This window comes from Anas platyrhynchos, chromosome 16 (genome assembly GCF_047663525.1).
Source record: "Anas platyrhynchos isolate ZD024472 breed Pekin duck chromosome 16, IASCAAS_PekinDuck_T2T, whole genome shotgun sequence".
Lineage (NCBI taxonomy): Eukaryota > Metazoa > Chordata > Aves > Anseriformes > Anatidae > Anas > Anas platyrhynchos.
Window position 1 is genome coordinate 618,508 of NC_092602.1, and position 18,100 is coordinate 636,607.

General features: G+C 53.3%; 1 protein-coding gene across 1 annotated transcript in view; it reads left to right on the plus strand.

Moving 5' to 3' along the window:
* Window positions 1-6,552, plus strand: part of MN1 (MN1 proto-oncogene, transcriptional regulator) — a 105,325-nt gene extending 98,773 nt beyond the window's left edge. The window contains exon 2 of the mRNA XM_072024664.1: window positions 4,120-6,552. Coding sequence (XP_071880765.1) covers window positions 4,120-4,307 — 188 coding nt within the window. The 3' untranslated portion in view covers window positions 4,308-6,552. The remainder of the gene's footprint in view (window positions 1-4,119) is intronic.
* Window positions 6,553-18,100: the final 11,548 nt, after the last annotated feature.

Consider the following 18,100-nt stretch of genomic DNA (forward strand, 5'->3'; position numbering starts at 1 on the left):
CAGTTAAATACAGAGGTGCAAGGCTGCATGTTTTGGGAGGCTGGGGGCCGTGCTCACTGTTAGTGTAGCGTTACTCGAGCTGCTCCCACGGGAGGCACCCCGTGCCGTGAAGAGGTGGGTGCTCCATGTAGAAGCTTGAACACAGCCTGAGAGCTCTGACTGCGGGCTGAGCAGAGCTGCCCGGCGGTGGGGAACGAGGCCGCCTGGGCATCAAGCACCCACCAGCTCGGAGCCGCTCTGAGCTTGTGCTGTGAGTGTGTTGGATACCAAATCTGAAATGATTGCTTTGAGGGTGTGGATCTTTTTGAATTTAATAAATGACCGTTCCCCATTAATGTTTATTAAGGTGATGAATACTTTAATTTGTGCAGAAGAGAGTTTGCAGAAACATAACTTGCATCTACACAAGAGTTACTGTTCATTTTTCAGGAAATATAATCGGTCCAGACAGGGCCTGCTGAATTGTGGCCTGCTTTGGCAGCCTGAGTGTGAAAGATTATGGACGGTCTCTGATTAGCTGTCTCTTTTTTAATCTAACGTTGCCGAGGTCTAATTGCTTTGACTTTGACTGAGCAGAAGATGGTTTGCTTTGTGGCATCCCACGGAGCTGTGTTCTGTCTGTGCAGCTGCTGGCCCTGGGCACGGCGGTCAGGGCTGGGGATCCCCAGTGCATTTATCCACGGGTGCACATCCCACATTGCTCTGCCCAGAGCTCACTCTGGTTTTGTGCTGTGTGGGGTGCTATTGGACCCAACTTCTTACTGCTCCTCACCTGAGCAAAAACCTGCCCTACCCCTGGTTGTGCTTCTGGTATTGAAGGTGCTTCTGCCTCCTGTCCTGCGGGGTACCCACATGATGTCCACTGGGGACCATCCATCTGGGGCAGGTACAGCCAGGGAATCTTGGCCTCCTCTGCTGTCAGAGGCAAGAGCATTTGGCAATGGGGGGAGATGCAAAGCACACGTGCAATAATGTCTCTATTGTATATCTGGGCAGAATGGGCAAATGTTTAGCTTGTGGTGTTATGTTTTCAATGTTTGGACTCCACAGCTATGAGGGATTGATGAAGAATGCTTGTGCCTGCACTGGGAGCATGCAGGGCACACCGTGCGGTATTGCACACGTGGCCCTTCTGCCACTCCTGGACCCGTGTTAGACCAGCCCCATGCTAGAGAAGGTTCAGCTGGGGCTGTGGGCAGGAGGGGAGCAGAAGGGCAGCATAGCTTGGCTGCAACAGGCGAATAGGATGTGTCCTGACACCACAGCTGGCTCCTGACTGTGCCCTGTAGGGGCGCCTTGCTCTGAAATGGCAAGTGGGTAACCTGGCCCATACCTGTCTGATGTCTTGGCTTGGTTTCCCCTGCAGTGGCTGTTGAAGAGCTTAATAAAGCTGGAGAGAGGCAAGAGCTGGGCAGGACCTGGTATCCTGCCCTGCGCAAGTGGATCCAGCAGCTGCGCTGCTTCCTCCAGATTGCAGCAGTTTGGGATGTTTCGTGCTGGCAGCCCCACGCAGCCCCGCAGACCCCTGTGTGGAGGCCGTTCCCTCTTCTCCTTCCTTCACCTTGCTCAATGCTTTCCCTTATTTTAGCTCTTTGGAACAAAGCCCGTGCCATCCTCCAGGCCCCCTGTGGCATAGGAATGGCTGGGGTGTGGCGATGGGGTGAGGACAGGGCTGATGGACAGGAACAAAAGGTGCCCGCGGCAGGGGATGGAGAAGGGCGGGCAGGGAGTCTCCTGCCCTGCATCCCGGGGGGGCTCGCTGCTGCACAGTCCCCAGGCTCAGGGCTGCGCCTTGTCCCCAGCCGAGCCCAGCTCCGCTGTGCAGCCCACCAGAGCTCTGGCATGAGAGGCTCGCTCCTGGTTGCCAGAGACCTGGCTGCTTTCCTCGCAGCCCGCAGGAAGGGGCCTGGTCCCTGCTCTGTGCCGGGAGCTGGGTGCTTGCAGAGGGGCCGAGCTGCAGCAGCCTGTCTCCCCGTATCCTCCTGCTGCGGTCTGTGGCGACGGCTGCCACTAAACCAAGTGAAAGGCGATTTCAGAGCAGGCAGCAGTGAATGAATTCTGTTTTTCTCAAGCATTTAGTGTTGCTTTCAGTTTGCTTTGATGATGTCTTCTCACAACTAGTGTAAACAGACTGCGCGACGGGGAGCACTCACATGTGTACAAGAAGCTGCACATGAAAGGCAGAGGCATCTTGAAAGCCATAATAACGCTCTGAGTGCCAGTTAAAGGATTTGTCACCAAGAGCACTTTACAGATAGAAAGAACTTATTAACTAGTGTGACTAACAGCTTGCAAGGTTTAATTGATGTGTGTTTGTTGTCCTTTTATATCTCTCCCCCTCGTCTTCCTCTTGGCACTGATTCCAGCAGCAGCCTCTGAGCTCTCTGAATAGGTACCAGAATGAAAGCAAAGGCCAAGCGCTGCCCTGGGTCCTGGCCTGTGGTCGGGCTGGGGCTGCACCAGTCCCAGGAGCTTCTCCACGCTGTCCTGTTCCCATCCAGGAGCTGAGGCCGGGCTGATTTTCTTGCTCTCTGTTCTGTTATTCTTCCCTAAGAGATGCTGAGTTTTTGAAGATAAAGCTTTTCAATGCATGAATAGTATGGATAATTAATGTTTCTGCCAGACAGACTGCTCATTGCAAGATTGATTGACTATTAAGGTCATAACGCATAAGCCACCCACACGAAACAAACAGTCTAATGTTAGACTTCAGCTGAAGCTGAGAGTTGGTCAGCTGTCCACGGTCACAGTGGGGGCTTCCAGTCATCTGTCAACAAGTGATTGATTGATGTGGACACCTTCCAATCTTATTCTGATTATTCTCAGCAGCTTGCCTGGTGGCCATTTTTCAGGAGTTGGCAGCATTCAGACCTCCAAGACTCAATGCAGCGACTGCATGGGGGTTAACCCTTTCCTTTGATCTGAAATGTCTTTGTTATGGGCAACAACAGCAGCACATGAGGGAAGGACTGTTTTTATGAGCCCTGATTACAAAATATACTGGGAAACTCCCCGTGATCGCATGCGAGAACGATGCTTTGACTTTCAGGCATTTCTAATTAACTTGGCCCAAGTAAAGCTGCAAACGGGATCTGCAGAGAATCCATCTGGAGCAGAGCAGATACAGTGCTTTGTAACCCAACTTCTTTATCACGCTGTCTTTAGTGGGCAGTTTAATGTGCCACAGAATAAGCTGTGCATCAACACCCCAGCAGCAGAAAGACAAATTCTAATAAGTCAGGTAGGAGTGAGTTTTGGTATTGGGGAGGAGAGGGGGGAAGCAGGGGGTTTGGTTGTAATTGTTCTGGCATGAAAGACAATGAGTTGGAGAGCTCTGTTTTTAAGGATAGCTCTGAATTCACTAGGAGAAATGAATTGCCTGGATGCTTTCTATATCTATACATGAAGACGACATAGATTTTCTCCACAATATTTTATGTTCGTGTTATGCTTTGTATGTGCACATGCATGTCAGTGGGAAAGTGAAGTTACAATTATGCTACGTAGTGTATGCTTACAATATATGAGCATGTTAGAGGTTTCTTTGGTAGCGGGCACTTATTGCAGATTTCCATTTTCTTTTACATTTTTCAGCTGTTTTATTTTAACTTTTTTGGAGGGCTCTGTCACCTGGCCTGCTTACCTTCCCATTCAGTCTCCATCCATGGTATTAGCTTTCATAATGTACCCTAAAAAGCCTGCCATGGGGAAACATCAAGAGCCCTTTCTCCTCCACGAGTTAGATCTTTATGCAACTCAAGTGCATCATTGCATTTTTATGGTGCAATCTAAATGCTGTAACTTAACAGAGCTGGCACAGAACTGCTGTGCACAGTGGGAGAGCTGTGTTGAACTGCTGTGGGCTCTGGTGCACTGGCATGCATGCATTGGGATCCCAGCACAGACTCAGGACCCTTTACGGTCCCCTAGCAATCGGTTGCAGTCTGATTCATTATTTTTTTTCATGGAAGATGCTGCAATAGAGCCATGGTCCAGGACCCCTTAACATCAGCTTGTCTGCAGCCACTGGGTCTGAAGCCACAGCACCGCTGCTGTTAGCTGGGCATTTGTAACTCCTGTTGGGTTTTGCTAATCCAGTCTGCTCTCCCTCCCTTGCAGGTTGTGATTCAACCCAGAGCCACGTGGATGCCCTCTCGGACAGCGTCCCCAAGCAGCACCATGCTGGCCTTGTTGCCGACTGTCTGCTGGACTCCAAGGATCATCTTCCAGCACACAGCTGGGCAGCCTCCCACTCAGAGCTGCTGCACTGGGCCGGGTCGCTGGCAGCGGCGCTGACCTGCACCTAAGCAAGAGCACGATGCCCAAACACCTGCTAGGTCCGGCCGGCTCCAGGGGAGGCAGGATGGACACGAGTTTCAGCTAGCCTTTGCCCACAGGCAGGTGCACCATGGCCATGCTGACAGAGTGAGGTGGGGTGTACATATCTTTGTAGAGGGTATACTGGGGACTAGTGCCACATTGGGAAGGCTGATTTAGTTGCATAAACACCACCAGCCAGTTGCTTTCATAGAAATTGCCTCCCAAAGACATTCTCTGCAGAAAGGGTGCAAAGTGCAGAACTTCAGTGTGGCCAGAGATGCTGACCAGCCCTTCCTGAGACAAGGACCCTCTCCTTATCCACAGCAATGCTGCACATGGAGTGGCGGCATCAGCAAAAACCTTCCTGGGCTCTGCTCCCACACCCGCTCAGGCTCTAAGGTAGTTGTTACCCATCTCCCCTGCTGCCAGTTGTGCTGAGCATGGGGCTGCCTTGACTCCTGAGGCCCAGTTCCCTGCTCCGTGGGTGCTTGGCTTGGTACAGTGCCTGCCACGTGCCAGGCAGGGCCTCCTGCCTGCTGCGTGGAGGCTGACGTGAGCTGCCAGCCTGCCCGCAGCCTGGCCAGAACAGCCAAGGGCTGGGAGTGAGAGCAACCTTGCTGTGCTCCCGTCTCTGCCAGAACCTGCAAGCCTTGGTGTCCCTGTGCTGTGAGCCCAGCCAGCGTGGCCTTGGGGCTTTTCCTGAGGCAGAGTTGGTATAATAACACTGATGAAAAGCTGATTAATCCTTGTAAGTGAGCAGCAATAGCTTTCCTCTAGAACTGAAGAGATTACCACTGATTTGTCATCCTGATTGTTTCAAAGAGAGGTGCAATTAGTTGCTCTAATTTAGCTTCGCTTCTCACTGAGTGGCATGACAACTGAGATGTAATCAGTAGATTTGCACAGGATGGCAGCCACTGATGGGTGCAGCTGTGCCTGCCACCATTTCACGCTCAGAGGTTGGTCACCGAAATGGTGGAGCACCATGTGCACGAGGGCCGAGCTGCAGCAGGACCGGACCAGGGGCTCGCAGGTGGGGGCTTTGTTTTTGCAGCCCGCTGAAGGAGACAACAAGGAGGGCACTGCAGGAAAGGCTGCCTGCCCGAAGACGTCTGCTCAGGCTGTGTGGCCCTGGGTTGTGTTCTAGGACTAGTCCAGAGGTGAAGGTAGCTCTCCCCGGCCCAGCAGTAGTTTACCCAACCGCAGGCTGTGCCAGGCAGCACCTGGCCGGGTGCTGGTGCTTGCCTCTTGTTGACTTGTTTGGACCAGTCCTTCCAAGGGGGACAAACACAGTTCTCTCTCCGTAATGACTGCCTGTGAATGATCTCATAATGAAGCAAGTGCTTAAGAACCTGGCAGCTGCATTAGGCAAAATGTGTGTGCTTAAATCTGAGTATCAGCAGTGCTTCTTGCTGCTGCCATGTCAGATCTCAGAGCAGCCTTTAAGCCATGAGGTCGTGGCTGAATGCACCCGGAGGGTGCTAACAGGAAGGAAAGGATCCCCTCTTAGAAAAGCCACTTTGTTTCCTCCACAGCTTTACTGAAGATGCTGTATGCTGTTTGACAGACCAGCACAGAAGATGCAAGGATAAATATGAGGAGAGTTGGTCCAGGTTAGAAGAAGAGGAAGCATGCATTTAACGGCAGTGGTCTGCTATAGTCTCCATCCCAGGGTGATCCCAAAATGAGCTCTGTCAGCATGGCCAGGAGGGGGGCATTCCTCCTGGCTGCCACCTCCTCCCTGCGTGTCCTGGAGACAGACAGCAGGAACGAGGGCTTTGTGGAGCAGTCCTTGCTTTCCTGTGTCAGCAGCCCTGCCCTTGAGCTCTTGCAGAATGGGACTGAAGGCCACCACCGCCTTCTACTCCTGCTGAAGCCACGGCTTGCTGAGGTCCTTTGTGAGGCCCGAGTGGGGCCCTGGTGTGAGTCCTGTGCTGCAGGAGGCTCACGAGGAGACAGCAAGGGCAGTGAGTGCCTGCAGGGACCCCAGTGCGGGGCGTGTTCTGTTGCGTTGGGTGTGGGCATGACAGTACACTTAGGATGTATTAAAAAAATTTTTAAAAAAAGGCATGAAAGGAAACTTGTTTTCCTTCCTCTGCCTCCTGGTTATTGTCCCTCTCTGGGCAGAGGGGAGGGGAACACGTGGTATTTCAAAGTCTGTCCGTTTTCAGTGAAACAAGCATAAAAAATCAATTCAAAATGAACAAAATAAAGATGCTTTAAAAACAAAAATGACTTCTGGCTGTTTCTTGGTTGAAGCTGCCTTTTTTTTTTTTCCCCTCCCTTTCCTGGGAAGGCATTTTGTTTTTGCAGCACGCTGGCCGTGCTCGCTGGCTCGGAGCGGCTGCGCGCTGGCCCCCAGCAGCCCGTGCCCCCGGCCCCCCGCCAGCACCGCGCAGCTGCTCCTCTCGTGTTCCCGGCCGGCGCGCCCATGTCACTGCAAGGTCGTGCTTCTCCCCTGGCTGCTCGGCCCCAGCTCGGCCACCACTTGTCATCTGCCGCAAGGCTGGTGGCCCTGCCCCGGGGCACCCAGCCGTGCCCTGTGCCAGGATGGGCTCCTGGCCCCACCGGGCTTCCTGGTGGGGGTTACACCACTCCTTGTCCTCCCCTTGACGAGAGGGGCTCCAGGTCCGGTGCCAGCTGCTGTTCTGCACCCTCACTTACAGGGTGTGGGGTGTTCCCACCTATGCCCACTCCTCAAGCACGAACGTGGCCGGAGCCTGGCGCTCAAAGCGTGGTTGATGTTCTGGATGGGGAGGGAAGGGGGTGAGCTGCCATCCCTGGAGGGCAGTCCTCACATCAGGCGTAGTGCTGGAAGCATCGCCTGCTGTGCTCCTGTCCCTGGGCTGGGCACAGGTCATGGTGGCAGCCTCCTGTGTTTGGGGATACAATTCTGAAGGAGCGGGGCTGGTTTAGACGCCTCTTTCCAAGGCTTTCCCCCACAGTTGTTATTTATCTGTTCGCTGCCCTCTGAGCCTGTCCCCAGTGCTGTGACAAGCGTCCCCTGCCCAGGGCCGATGCGTGCAGTGAGGGCACCCAGCACATGGACGCTGTGTAGCCAGCTGGGTACGATGGCCTGTGTGTGCCATACCGCACGGTGCCACGGCGCTGCCAGAGCTGCCCGGCTGTGGTAGGAGCATTGGAGACGAGCCCGCCCAGGGCGTTTCCGTGCCCCTTGCCTGCAGGAGCACCGTGTGTGTGGTGAGCACAGCGTGCAGCTTCCTGGTGGCAGCGCTCGCCCGGCACGTGGGCGATGGCTGGCTCGCTCCTGCGTGTGCCGCGCCGGCGTCAGCTGGTCCCGAGGGCAGCCTGGGTCTCAGCCCCGCCTGGCCGGGCTGGCGGTGCCAGGTGCTCGGGGCCGGACGAGTGCCACCAGCGGGGACACGTTCCTGTTGCTGTTCCTGGCCTGGGTCAAGGTTGGCCCCTGTGACCTAGCTGAGGGGACACTCTGGCACGGAGAGCACGAGGACATTTTAAAGTGTTCCTGCTCCTCACTGCTAAATATAAGCCCCAGTAGGAAACCTACCTCTCGCTAGTTTTATGTTTCTTGCCTCTGCCTCTGTGCTCCCTAAGTCTGGCAGCGGGCCCAGCTGTCTCCAAGACTAAGATGAAAATACCCTTGCAAATCCCACTCATAAAAATACCTGCTATATTCCCAAAACATGCCTGAGATAGCTTCCAGAGAGGATGGAGAGCTAAAATAAGATGCATGAGCTCAGAGCCCCATTTTCCACTGGCCCCTCTGCTCCTGTGGCTGCAGCACACAGAGCTATGGACTGAAATGGAAGTGCTGCGGCATGAGGTGACTTTTAGCTGAGCGTTGGACACGCTGCAACCCTGCTGGCAGCACAGCCGCCGTGCCGCTGTGAACCTGACGTGCACCAGCAAACCTCGCGCTGAGTGCCTGCTGCCCAGTTTGCAGGTGCCGGGGCTCTTTCCCTAATCAACAGCATTAGCCTTAGCAGAGGAAATCTGAGCAGGGTACGCAGCTGTGTTGGGTCCCCAAACTTAAAGTAACTGCCCAGGATAACATGAAATGTCCTGTGAAAGGCAGCAGGGAGGCCTGCTCTGCCTGGTGAGGTTTGCATGGCCCTGTGGCACTGTTGGTGGCAGCTGCCTTTGGGATGGGGATGCAGGCGTTCTGCTGCAGACCTCAAAATCTCTGCTCATTGTTTCATTGGCGAGGTTTTAGCAACAGGAACTCAAGGGATGAAACAGATCCTTCTCGCCTGCTGAGCAGACCAAGCCTGCCATGCAGCCGCAGCTGCCAGCACCTCTCCTCCTCGCCACTGGGAGCTGGCACGAGCCCCAGGGCACAGGGGCAGCTCCTCTGGTGCTGCGCTGGGGACGGGCCGGCAGCTCCCAGCTTGCTGTGGGACCAGCACCTCCGCGCTCTGCGTTGGGTGCACGCTGGCATTGCCACAGAGAAGCTCATGTCAGCCAAGTGCCACCCCTCGGCATGGTCACGTCTTTGACCTGCTGCTGCTGCTGGAGCCCGCTGGTGTGGCATGTGAGAGCCCAGGGCTGTGCCTGGCTCCCCCAACACCCCGATAAATGCCCGTGTAGTGGCTGGCCCTGCTGCCGAACAATGCCCAGGCCACCTGGGGACATAAGTCCTAGGCCTTCATTTTCAAAGTTCTCTGCTACAGTCTGTAAATGCCTCTCAGATCTTTTTGTGTCCATGTGCCTTATTTATTTATTTATTTATTTATTTATTTATCTCTTTAGCAATTCCCTGCTGCTATTTTGAAGCCAAAACATTTTCTAGATCAGATACAGATGTCTCCTCAGCCATGTCCTGCCATTGTCTCTGCTGGGCTACTCCAAGCTGCCTATGGATGGGCACAGACATGCCAGCTGATCTTCCTCCTCCCCATAGGCAGGGATGGGACAGTTGGGAGCTTCCAGCTGGGATTTTCTTCTGCCCGGAGAAGGTTGGGTTTGGCTGCAGAGCTGCTGGCTCCAGGCAGCCTGGCTGCAGGCTCTGTGCCTGTGGCAGGGGACATAAGCATCGCAGGGGCTCAAAACCTGTGGCAGCCAAGGGAAAAGCTGCTGAGCCTACACACCCACCTGTGAGCGAGCTGATGGCAGAGTCCCCTTCTCATGCCAACCAGGCTCCATGTTAAACCAGTCAGGGACTGGTTTTGCTTTTAAGGCTTTTTTTTGGGAAGCCCTGTCTGCATTGTGCCCCTCCAAGGTTCTTGGAGGATTTTTGTTCTGCGAGGAAAATCACCGAGCAGCAGAGAGCCCAGAGGGGAGGAGAACCCTCTGGGCTCAGCACAGTGATGCTAATGGGCCCCGGCCGGCCTTTGTGTCCTGCACGCGGGGCTGCCAGCGGCGAACAGGTGGCGCGGGGCAGCGTGCGGGGTCGTGCAGCCCGGCGCCCCTGCGATAACATTATTGCTGGTGCCTTTGTGGATGCTCAGAGCTAAGCGTTATTTGGCAGGGCAAACGCTGCCCCATCTCTTTGGACAATTACTTTCTGAATCTCATTTAACACTGGGATGGATGGCAATATTCAAAGTTAACCACTCCACTTGCATTGCCTTATATGTCAGCAAGTGCTACTTAATGATCTGTGAATGGAGGGAATGCTGGGAATGGGATGGACCGCGTGTGAAATATCTATCTGGAGTCTATAAATAATGCAGCCTCTTTATGCTCTGCACAGTTCGGAGCTTCATGGGAGGAGCATCTCCCTGCTATGACTGGAAGAGCCTGCAAGTGATTTGGGAATGAAACAAAGGCGATGAAATGCAAGGAGAGGCACCATTCAGTTTCTGAAATACCCTGTACATGTGCATCAGCCGTTTCTGGCCAGCTCCTCAGCAGATGTGCACTGCCACCAAAGCCTCACAGGATGAGCCTGCGTGTACCAGGGTCCCTGACACCGACTGCACCAAGTGACCATAGAAGTGTCCACAGCAGTGGTGCCCCTGACTCCTCTCCTACGGCTCTGCACCTTGTCCATAATTACAATGTCACTGGAGCTGGGTGGGTGCAGAGCACTTTTGCAAACATTGGCTGCAGACACCAAACAAGTGGCAGTGTCCCCGGGTTGTGCCAGATCCTGCTGGCACAGGGATCTCTCACTGAACTCAGCTGCTTCTGCAGAAATAGTCTTCTGTCTCCCTCCTTTTCCTGCTAAGGAAAAGACCTGGTAATGGGGAAATAAAGGTGGATTTCTGTCAGAGTGGCTTTCTGTCTGGTAGGTTTTCTAGGGCAATGTGTGGGTTTCCCTGCGTTCTTGGAAGCCGCCAGTTTTTGTTGGAAATGCCACACGGAGGCGGGCTGCATCAGCACTGCCACAGTGTGGGTGTTGAGCAGCCTTTGGTGGACACACTGGTGTTGTCTCCTCTGCGACAGGGTAACAGCCAAATAAATCATGCTTCATTGCGCGTAGGCACATGGGCAAAATGCCCCTGTCCCTGGAGCTTGTGCTGGCCACTTCCTAACAGCCAGCAAATAAGCCGTGCCCTGCAGAGCTCGCGCAGCTCCGCGCAGGCTGTGTGATGGCAGGCTCTGCCTGGCTTCCCGGTACGGAGGGAGGGCTGCCTGGTCAGGAAAGGGTCAAACGAATTTGATTAATTATGGGATACGTTTCTGTCATAAACAAATATTCTGTCATTGCTCTGCATCTCTCCTGAAATTTACTGTACGCGGCACTTGCGATGACATCTGTATAATTAATAACCACCAAGCAGGAGTAGGCTCGTGGTGCATCAGCGCTGCGATGATTAGGGAAAGCAAAGCCCGTCTCCGGTGCAGCCCGGTGTTATCTGCCGCGGAGCAGGTGGAGCGGCCCCAGCTCAGGGGCTCGCTGCCGGGGCCGTGCCTGGCTTTTATTTTTAACACCCTGCTCCCAGGCGGTGACAAGCCTTCGCTAAGTGAGGTAATAGCCAATTGATTTTGTTCCGTTTTGCAGTGGGCAGTAATAAATCACACGGCTTGTCAGGGGGTGTTTCATGTTTTCAGTGAGAGTGTGCCAGCAATTAACCATCAGAAAGCTCTTGTGGCTCTGCTCTTGAAGACGTGGCTGCGGCCTGAAACTCAGGAATGCGGGGCCCTTCGCCACCAAAACAGAGCGGCTGTGATGGAGATTTACAGGGAGGTTTTATTTCCAGGCTCCACGGCGGACAGAGCACTAATTGATTGATGAGCTGGAGGAGCAGCCGCCCCGTTCAGGGCACGGCTGCCTGGGAGGGAACAGAGGAGGAGTGGAGCTGCGGGATGTCCCCTTCCTCATCCCCGTCCCCATCGGGCACAGGGCACGCGTGCTGGGAGCAGGGCAGGCCTGGAGCCATGCGGGCAGTGCTCGACCTGCTACTTTGAAATATCAGTGCCCCTGTCCACGCAAAGTGGCATCCCTGCGTCCTGGCTAGACGTGTGGCGGTGGGGGTGGCAGAGGCAGGATGCTGGGCAGCCCCTATGGCCACTGGGGAAGGGCAGAAATGCTGCTGGGGCTTCCGTCTGCCTTGCAGACCTGGTGGCACCGGTGGGCACACACAGGGACATGGCACCGTGTTATTTTGCTACAAGGGATGTTTCAGGGGCTTGTTGCAGAGGAAGGGGGCGTGGATGCTCACACTGTGCTCAGCAGCAGCTGCTGGGGCAGGAGCCTCCTCTCGCACTGACAGCCCAGGGCGCTGCTGGGGCCCCGTGGGGCACCCAGGCAGGGGATGCTTGCACAGACCTGCACCACTGGAGAGGGAAAAGAGACCGGGACAAAGCTTGCCTGCTCCTAATCAGCCCCTGTGTCAGCTCTGATTCTCAGATTTTCCTGGTGCTCTGAAAAATGTCCGTCCTGGCTGGCGCTGGTGCTGCAGGGCGGTGTGTGCGAGGCCCACACGTGTGGGCACAGATGAAAGGCGTTGCACAAGGGTGCAGTGCTCCGGCACGGTGCTGAGCCGGGCTCTGCACCGGGGACACAGGGAAGCACAGCTGAGTGAGAGCCAGAGTGTCGAGGCAGCACGGCTCAGGCTGCTGCACCCCTGCTGTGCTCTGGTGGGTGATGCTGGGGCCGTGTTACCGCAGCAATTACCAGGCTGTTTGGACAGGCATGGGCTGAGGAATGCGTTGATGGTGGGCAGTTGGGTAAGCAGGGTCCTTGCAGTCTGCTCCCTTCCCCCCTGAACTCCAGCTTGATGATTCCCAGATGGTAATTGCTCTGCTTTTATTTCCCTGTAACCTTTGTTACTCTGGGAAGGCAGAGTGCAGAGTCAGAGATAGAGGACGGGGTGAGGGAAGTGGCAGGGAGGGTCGGGACCCCGGGGAATAATACTGATTTCAAAGCGAGGCCTTTCACAGACGCTATTTGCATTTGGAAATAACGAGTGACTGATTTGCATTCAGGGCTGAAGGCAGCCGGTCCCAGGAGAGAACAAATGGGAGCAAGTGGTCAATTGATCCCCAATCAGGATGAGGAAATTATCTTTGGGGTTACCTCTCTCCTGCTTTGTGTTGTGGGGAACTCCAGCTACAAAAGAGCCTTTTCCTGCAGGTTGCTGGCTTCCCATATTAGCTGAGGTCATTCTGTGGTTTTTCTTCTTCTTGCAGTTCTGTGAATAAAACATCCAAAAGCAAATTAGAAAGAGGGTACAAGCAGAACAGCACCCCGAGCCTCTGTGTCACTGCCAGTTACATCAGGGCGGTGCAGCAGAGCTGCCTCTGCTCCCAGGCCAGGCGCCTGCCAGCTTACGAGGACATTTCCAGTGATGACATGTTTAAATTCAAACATCTTTCTTGGGGAAACTAATAAATTAAAGAGCCAAACTGCTCTGAAGTGGGTCAGATTAGTGCATCTGGGCTGCCCTGCCGCTGCCTGATGGTGGCATTGGGTGATCTCTGCTCCTGACCCGGGCAGCAGTGGTGCGGGGCCGTGTTCTTCTGTCCAGAGGACAGGCCCTGTCTTCTCCCTGGAGCTCACACAGAAAAACGTCTCCCCTGGGGGCTGTGAGGCCGTGCAGGCAGCTCAAGCCTGGCACAGCTCGGTGCTGGCTCGCGGGCCCGTGCGCTGCCGGCCACACGTCAGTGCTGGGAGCCTCGGCATGGCGCGGGGCTGTGCCGGCACACCCAGAGATGGGCTCGTGCCTTGTAAGGCATTGTAAAGATGCTGGCACTTGCCAAGTCGCAGAACAACAAGCTGAAGCTGCTTTGCCACTTCAAAGCCTGTATAAAGCAGGAACTTTTGAAAGGAGGTTGCTCAGCTCACCTTGATCTCCCTCGCTTTCCCACTGGGTGCTGCCACTCTGTGTATTCTCCAGCTGCTCATTTTGTGCAATTATTTTTATTTTAAGGTGCTTGGGATATAATAAATATGGTAATATTTTCTTTCATTTTTATGACTTGATTTTTTCTGAATCAATTGGAAGAATTATTTTAAGTGAACAAAATTAATTATTGCAGTTTTGGTTCCCTAATTAACACTGCCATCTGTATTAAAGTTGTGGCTCAGTCTCGCACTCTGTGATTTCATGTTGAAATCCTTGCAGTCAGCATAAGAGGATGATCCACACAGTGGCGTGGCTCTGGTGCAGGCTCCCTGCCAGCTCCTCAGGCCCTCTCTGGCTGTGCACCTTGGTGGCACGGGGCAGCCGCTGCCAAGCCTCCCTGCACCGCAGTGTCCTCACAGGCTGCAGAGCAGGGCCAGGGCTGTTTGGATGGGGAGTATTTCCCACCTCACAGCCCACCTTCATGCTGGTGTGAATTAGAAACAACGATCTTATGGACAATGGGACCAGCCTTTATGTGTGCATGCATGATGGCTGGGAAGGCCCTTGGCAAGGCTCACACTTTGTGGGGCAGGCTGGGCCACCTGTGCCTCCCTCCTTGGGGCCTGTTTGCCCAATAAGACCAGTTTCCCCATTGGCACCACTCTGCGAGTGCTGGAAGTTCTGTCCTGCTGGTACTGGCAGCCCACAACAAGAGCCCAGATGTGTCTAGGAAAGGGGCTGGATGTTTTCAGGGAAATGCAGCTGAAATTTCATGGGTTGGTTATGGGTTAAAATTCCAGATTTTACATTTTTGTCATGGAGATTTGTCCAAAAAAAGCTGTGGAGAAATCCCAGTGAATGCCGGTGAGTGGCACACTGTGCCCACTCTTGCCTGGGCTGTGCTCACCTTGTGGGGCTCACCTGACATCCCCGAGGACACCCCACTAGGAACAGGCTCATAACAGTTACTAAAGGGTCTCCAAGTGGCCCCGCACAGCTGTGCCAGCAGGACTGGTCCCGTGGCTGCTGTGCCACAGATTGCACATGGACAGAAGGACACTTGGAGGCAGTGGATGGATGGGAAAGACAGTCCTTCCTCCCCCCAGGCTCCCAACATTTTTCTGATTTCATGGGAACTTGTAGGAAAGGAGCACGTGTTTCATGCAGGCTGGAGGAGAGGAGAATTTGATGAGAGAGCAGGATTTCATGGGCCTCTGGGCATACAACGAGCCAGGTATTGTTCCTGGGAGGTACCTGGCTGCATGGGGGAAAATGCAGCTCATTGCAAAGGAACTAAAGAAGAACAGATGCAGTGCTGGCATGAGGATGAGGAAGCCCTGTCAGAGCTGGAGCACTGTTGTCTGTCCAAAATAAAAATCTAAAAACAACAAAACAAAACAAAAACAAACAGACAAGCAAACAACAACAACAAAACAAGTGAAAAGGGACAGATGAAGCTGTTTTGATGGACAGCATTACTAGATGTTAAGGCAGGGTGGTATGGCCCTATTCCACGTCCCTGTTACACCTTCTGTGCTTTTTTTTTCCTTCTCTAACCCACTTCCAGTTTATTTTTTTCCATCTTTGCTTTTCTTTTCCAGCAGCCCAAGTGTCATCTTTGCTCTGTGATTAATATGAGTTGTGAACTTGCAGCCTGGAGTTTTATGAGCTGCTGGGGGCTGCATGGGAGCCAGCGGCAGGTAATGCTTTATCTCCTGCTGCAGCGCTCCTTTCTCATGCAGGCTTCGGGGTGGAAAAAATTCTGTCTCCACTTGGACTCTATTTATTGCCACAGTGTGAGACTGATTAGTGGTGACACAACTCACATGAATCCAGGTAATGCCTCATGCGGTAGCAAGTGACCCAGAAACATCCTGGAAAAGTGCAGCAAAGGAAATCGCCGTTTGGAGTAAGGCAGGGTGTTTGCAGTCGTTAGCTGTCTTTTGATTCAACATGCCCACTGTGATCTGGTAGGATAGGATTTCTTCCCAAGCCTTTTGGTTCTAGGTGATGTTAGCATCTGTGAAATATGCTCACAGACAGTCTGGTAGAGCAGAGCTATTCTGCAAGAAGCCAGCAATTTTGTTTTCATGACTGTGTAAATGATGGTGCTGTAGAACCACCCTGTGCTTGCCTTTGCATTGACAGCAGTATTCCTGCCTCCGGTATCACTTAGTGCAAGGTACAGGCTGGTCTGGGGGGAATGGGCACAGCCGTGTCTGGCTGGGCTCGAGTGGCTCTGCTCTGCCACACCAGCAGTTATCACCGCTGTGACAGCACTTGCTGCGGTGCACATCCTCGCAGCATGCAGCAGACAAGGAGCTGGTTCGGGAGCAGGAGGTGTCTGCAAACATACGATGCTGTCAGGCAGACTTTGGAGTTTGGTACCTCTGGCAGAAAGAGGAAACTGCAGCACTTGACCTCTGCTTCCTATTTTCCTCAGAACAGTGCTTCTTCCCTCCTTTTGGTAAACTTCTCAACTAGTTGTCTGTGGAAATCATTCCTTATATTTTACATCCCACAGGTAGACCTAGAAGACAGGTTTATGTTGTGTTAACAACAGGTAGTGGGTGAAAGTTTGTCAACGTTTCAATCCATGTCAATGTTTAACAGCAGAATCTCCCACAGCTTGTAGTGTGCATAAACAGGGCTGGTTAAAGAAATGCTGGTTAAAGAAAGCTCAAAGCTCTTGGATGGAACTTGGAGTAATTTGTAAAAGGCAAAGATAAAAAAATAAAAACCAAAAAACAGCTTGAGTGCCTGTCCACGATGTGTTCTCCACTAAGGAGGGCAATGCACGGTGCCACATCGACCTTCAGTGCCCAGAGCTGCTGAACATGCACCAGCTGAGCCTCTGCTTGCCCTGCAGGGCGCACGGCAGCACCGCTGCACTGCCAAGAGGCACAGGCTCCGTTCCCAGTGCCACTGGTCAGGTCCTGAAGTGCAGCCACCTCTTTGCTTCAGTGAGCCAGGCAAGGGAAGTTGGTTCTGTGAGCACTGTGCGTCTGTGCAAAGGAGGAGGCCCTGGGCCCCGGAGCTGCCCTTGTTCTGCTGCCCCCAACCTCAGCCGGCTGCTTGGGGTGAGGCTGAGTCTGCAGTGAGTCTGAGTGCTGCGTGGCTCGGAGGAACTGGTGAGAAGCAGCACTTGCAGTGCTTAGAGATATGTTTGTGACTCATCGCTGCACATGTCTTATTTCTATAAAAAGAAACCAAGGACAGATTTGAAATTGTCAGTGTCTTCTTTGCCCGGCTAAAATCAAAGATTTTTTTGAATCTCTGCTGTCTGCTCTAGAGAAAAGGAATGTGTGGGGTTCCTAAAGACTGGGTATGGATTTTTTATCTCCAAACAATACAGTGTAAAATTAGAGCACAGTATACACTGGACACCTTAAACAGCGCAGATGTTTATATGCATGAAAGTACGGCTACAAGAACGGCAAAAGCGTTGCACACCTGCACTCTTTTGACTTAGGGTAAATGCTGAACTGATACAGATAGGCACTGCTGGCAGCATGCCGGTTTTCCCTGGTTTCTCACCTGCTCTTCTCATGTGAACTTGGGCTGCAGTGGCATAAGCTGCCATACAGGACCTTCCTAATGAGAACTTGTGTAAGACAAGGACTTAAGGCAGGATTTCCAAGTGTGTGACCTAGAAGCACAAGTCTCATTTATATTCATGAGACTGGGGCGCTTCTGAAAATCCCACCTGAACCCATTCATTTGTGTATAGGAATGAGACATTACTTGACACGAGAGAGGACCTCTTGCTTTAGCTAAGGCTTCCTGCAAAGAGAAAGCAGGACCTGGTTTGTTCTACAAACCCATTTGATTTCACACTCAGTAACAGCAAGTCGAGCTGAGAGGGGCAGGGAAGGGATGAGAGGAGGACAAGGCAGGGAGTGGAGGTGATGGGCTCTGTGTCCGTCTGCAGGGCCCCAGCTCAGGGACTGCCAGTGCCACCAGAGCAGCCCCTCCCCGTGCCCAGAGCCCTCCTGCACAGCACCAGGTGGGTACAGCCCCGTTGCCCAGCAGCCTCCTCCTTTTCCCCTTACGCCAAGCTGTTTCTGCATGCTTTGGGTGCAGAAAACATGGTGAGGGGGGTGTGCTCAGTGTTGCCTGGACTTGGGACATTGTCACCCATAACCCAGAAGAGAGCACGATGCCCCCAGCACATGCCTGGGCTGCGCACCCTGGTGCTGCCCTGGAGCCAGCTGTGGGGTGATGCGCCTGTCACTGCACAGATAAAGTGTTTAAAGAAAAAATCAACACTGGCACTCTGGAAAAGATAAATGGAGAGCTCTTCCCAGTTGGTGTTATTTTTAAAAATGGGAATAAAATTGGACACTTGTGCATGGAAGTGCTTATTTCCTTCATTTATTCATTCCTTACTGGCTCCTGTGCTGCAGTGGCCGCAGTTCCCTGGCCGGGTCTCATTGCTCACAAACAGAGATCTCTGAAACCACTCCTGAGCGAGGGCTTCAGCCTCAGTTCCTATTACAGATTCTGTGGGACAAATCAACATCTTCCCATTAGGAAGTGATGACAAACCAGTCCATTTGGGGTGATTA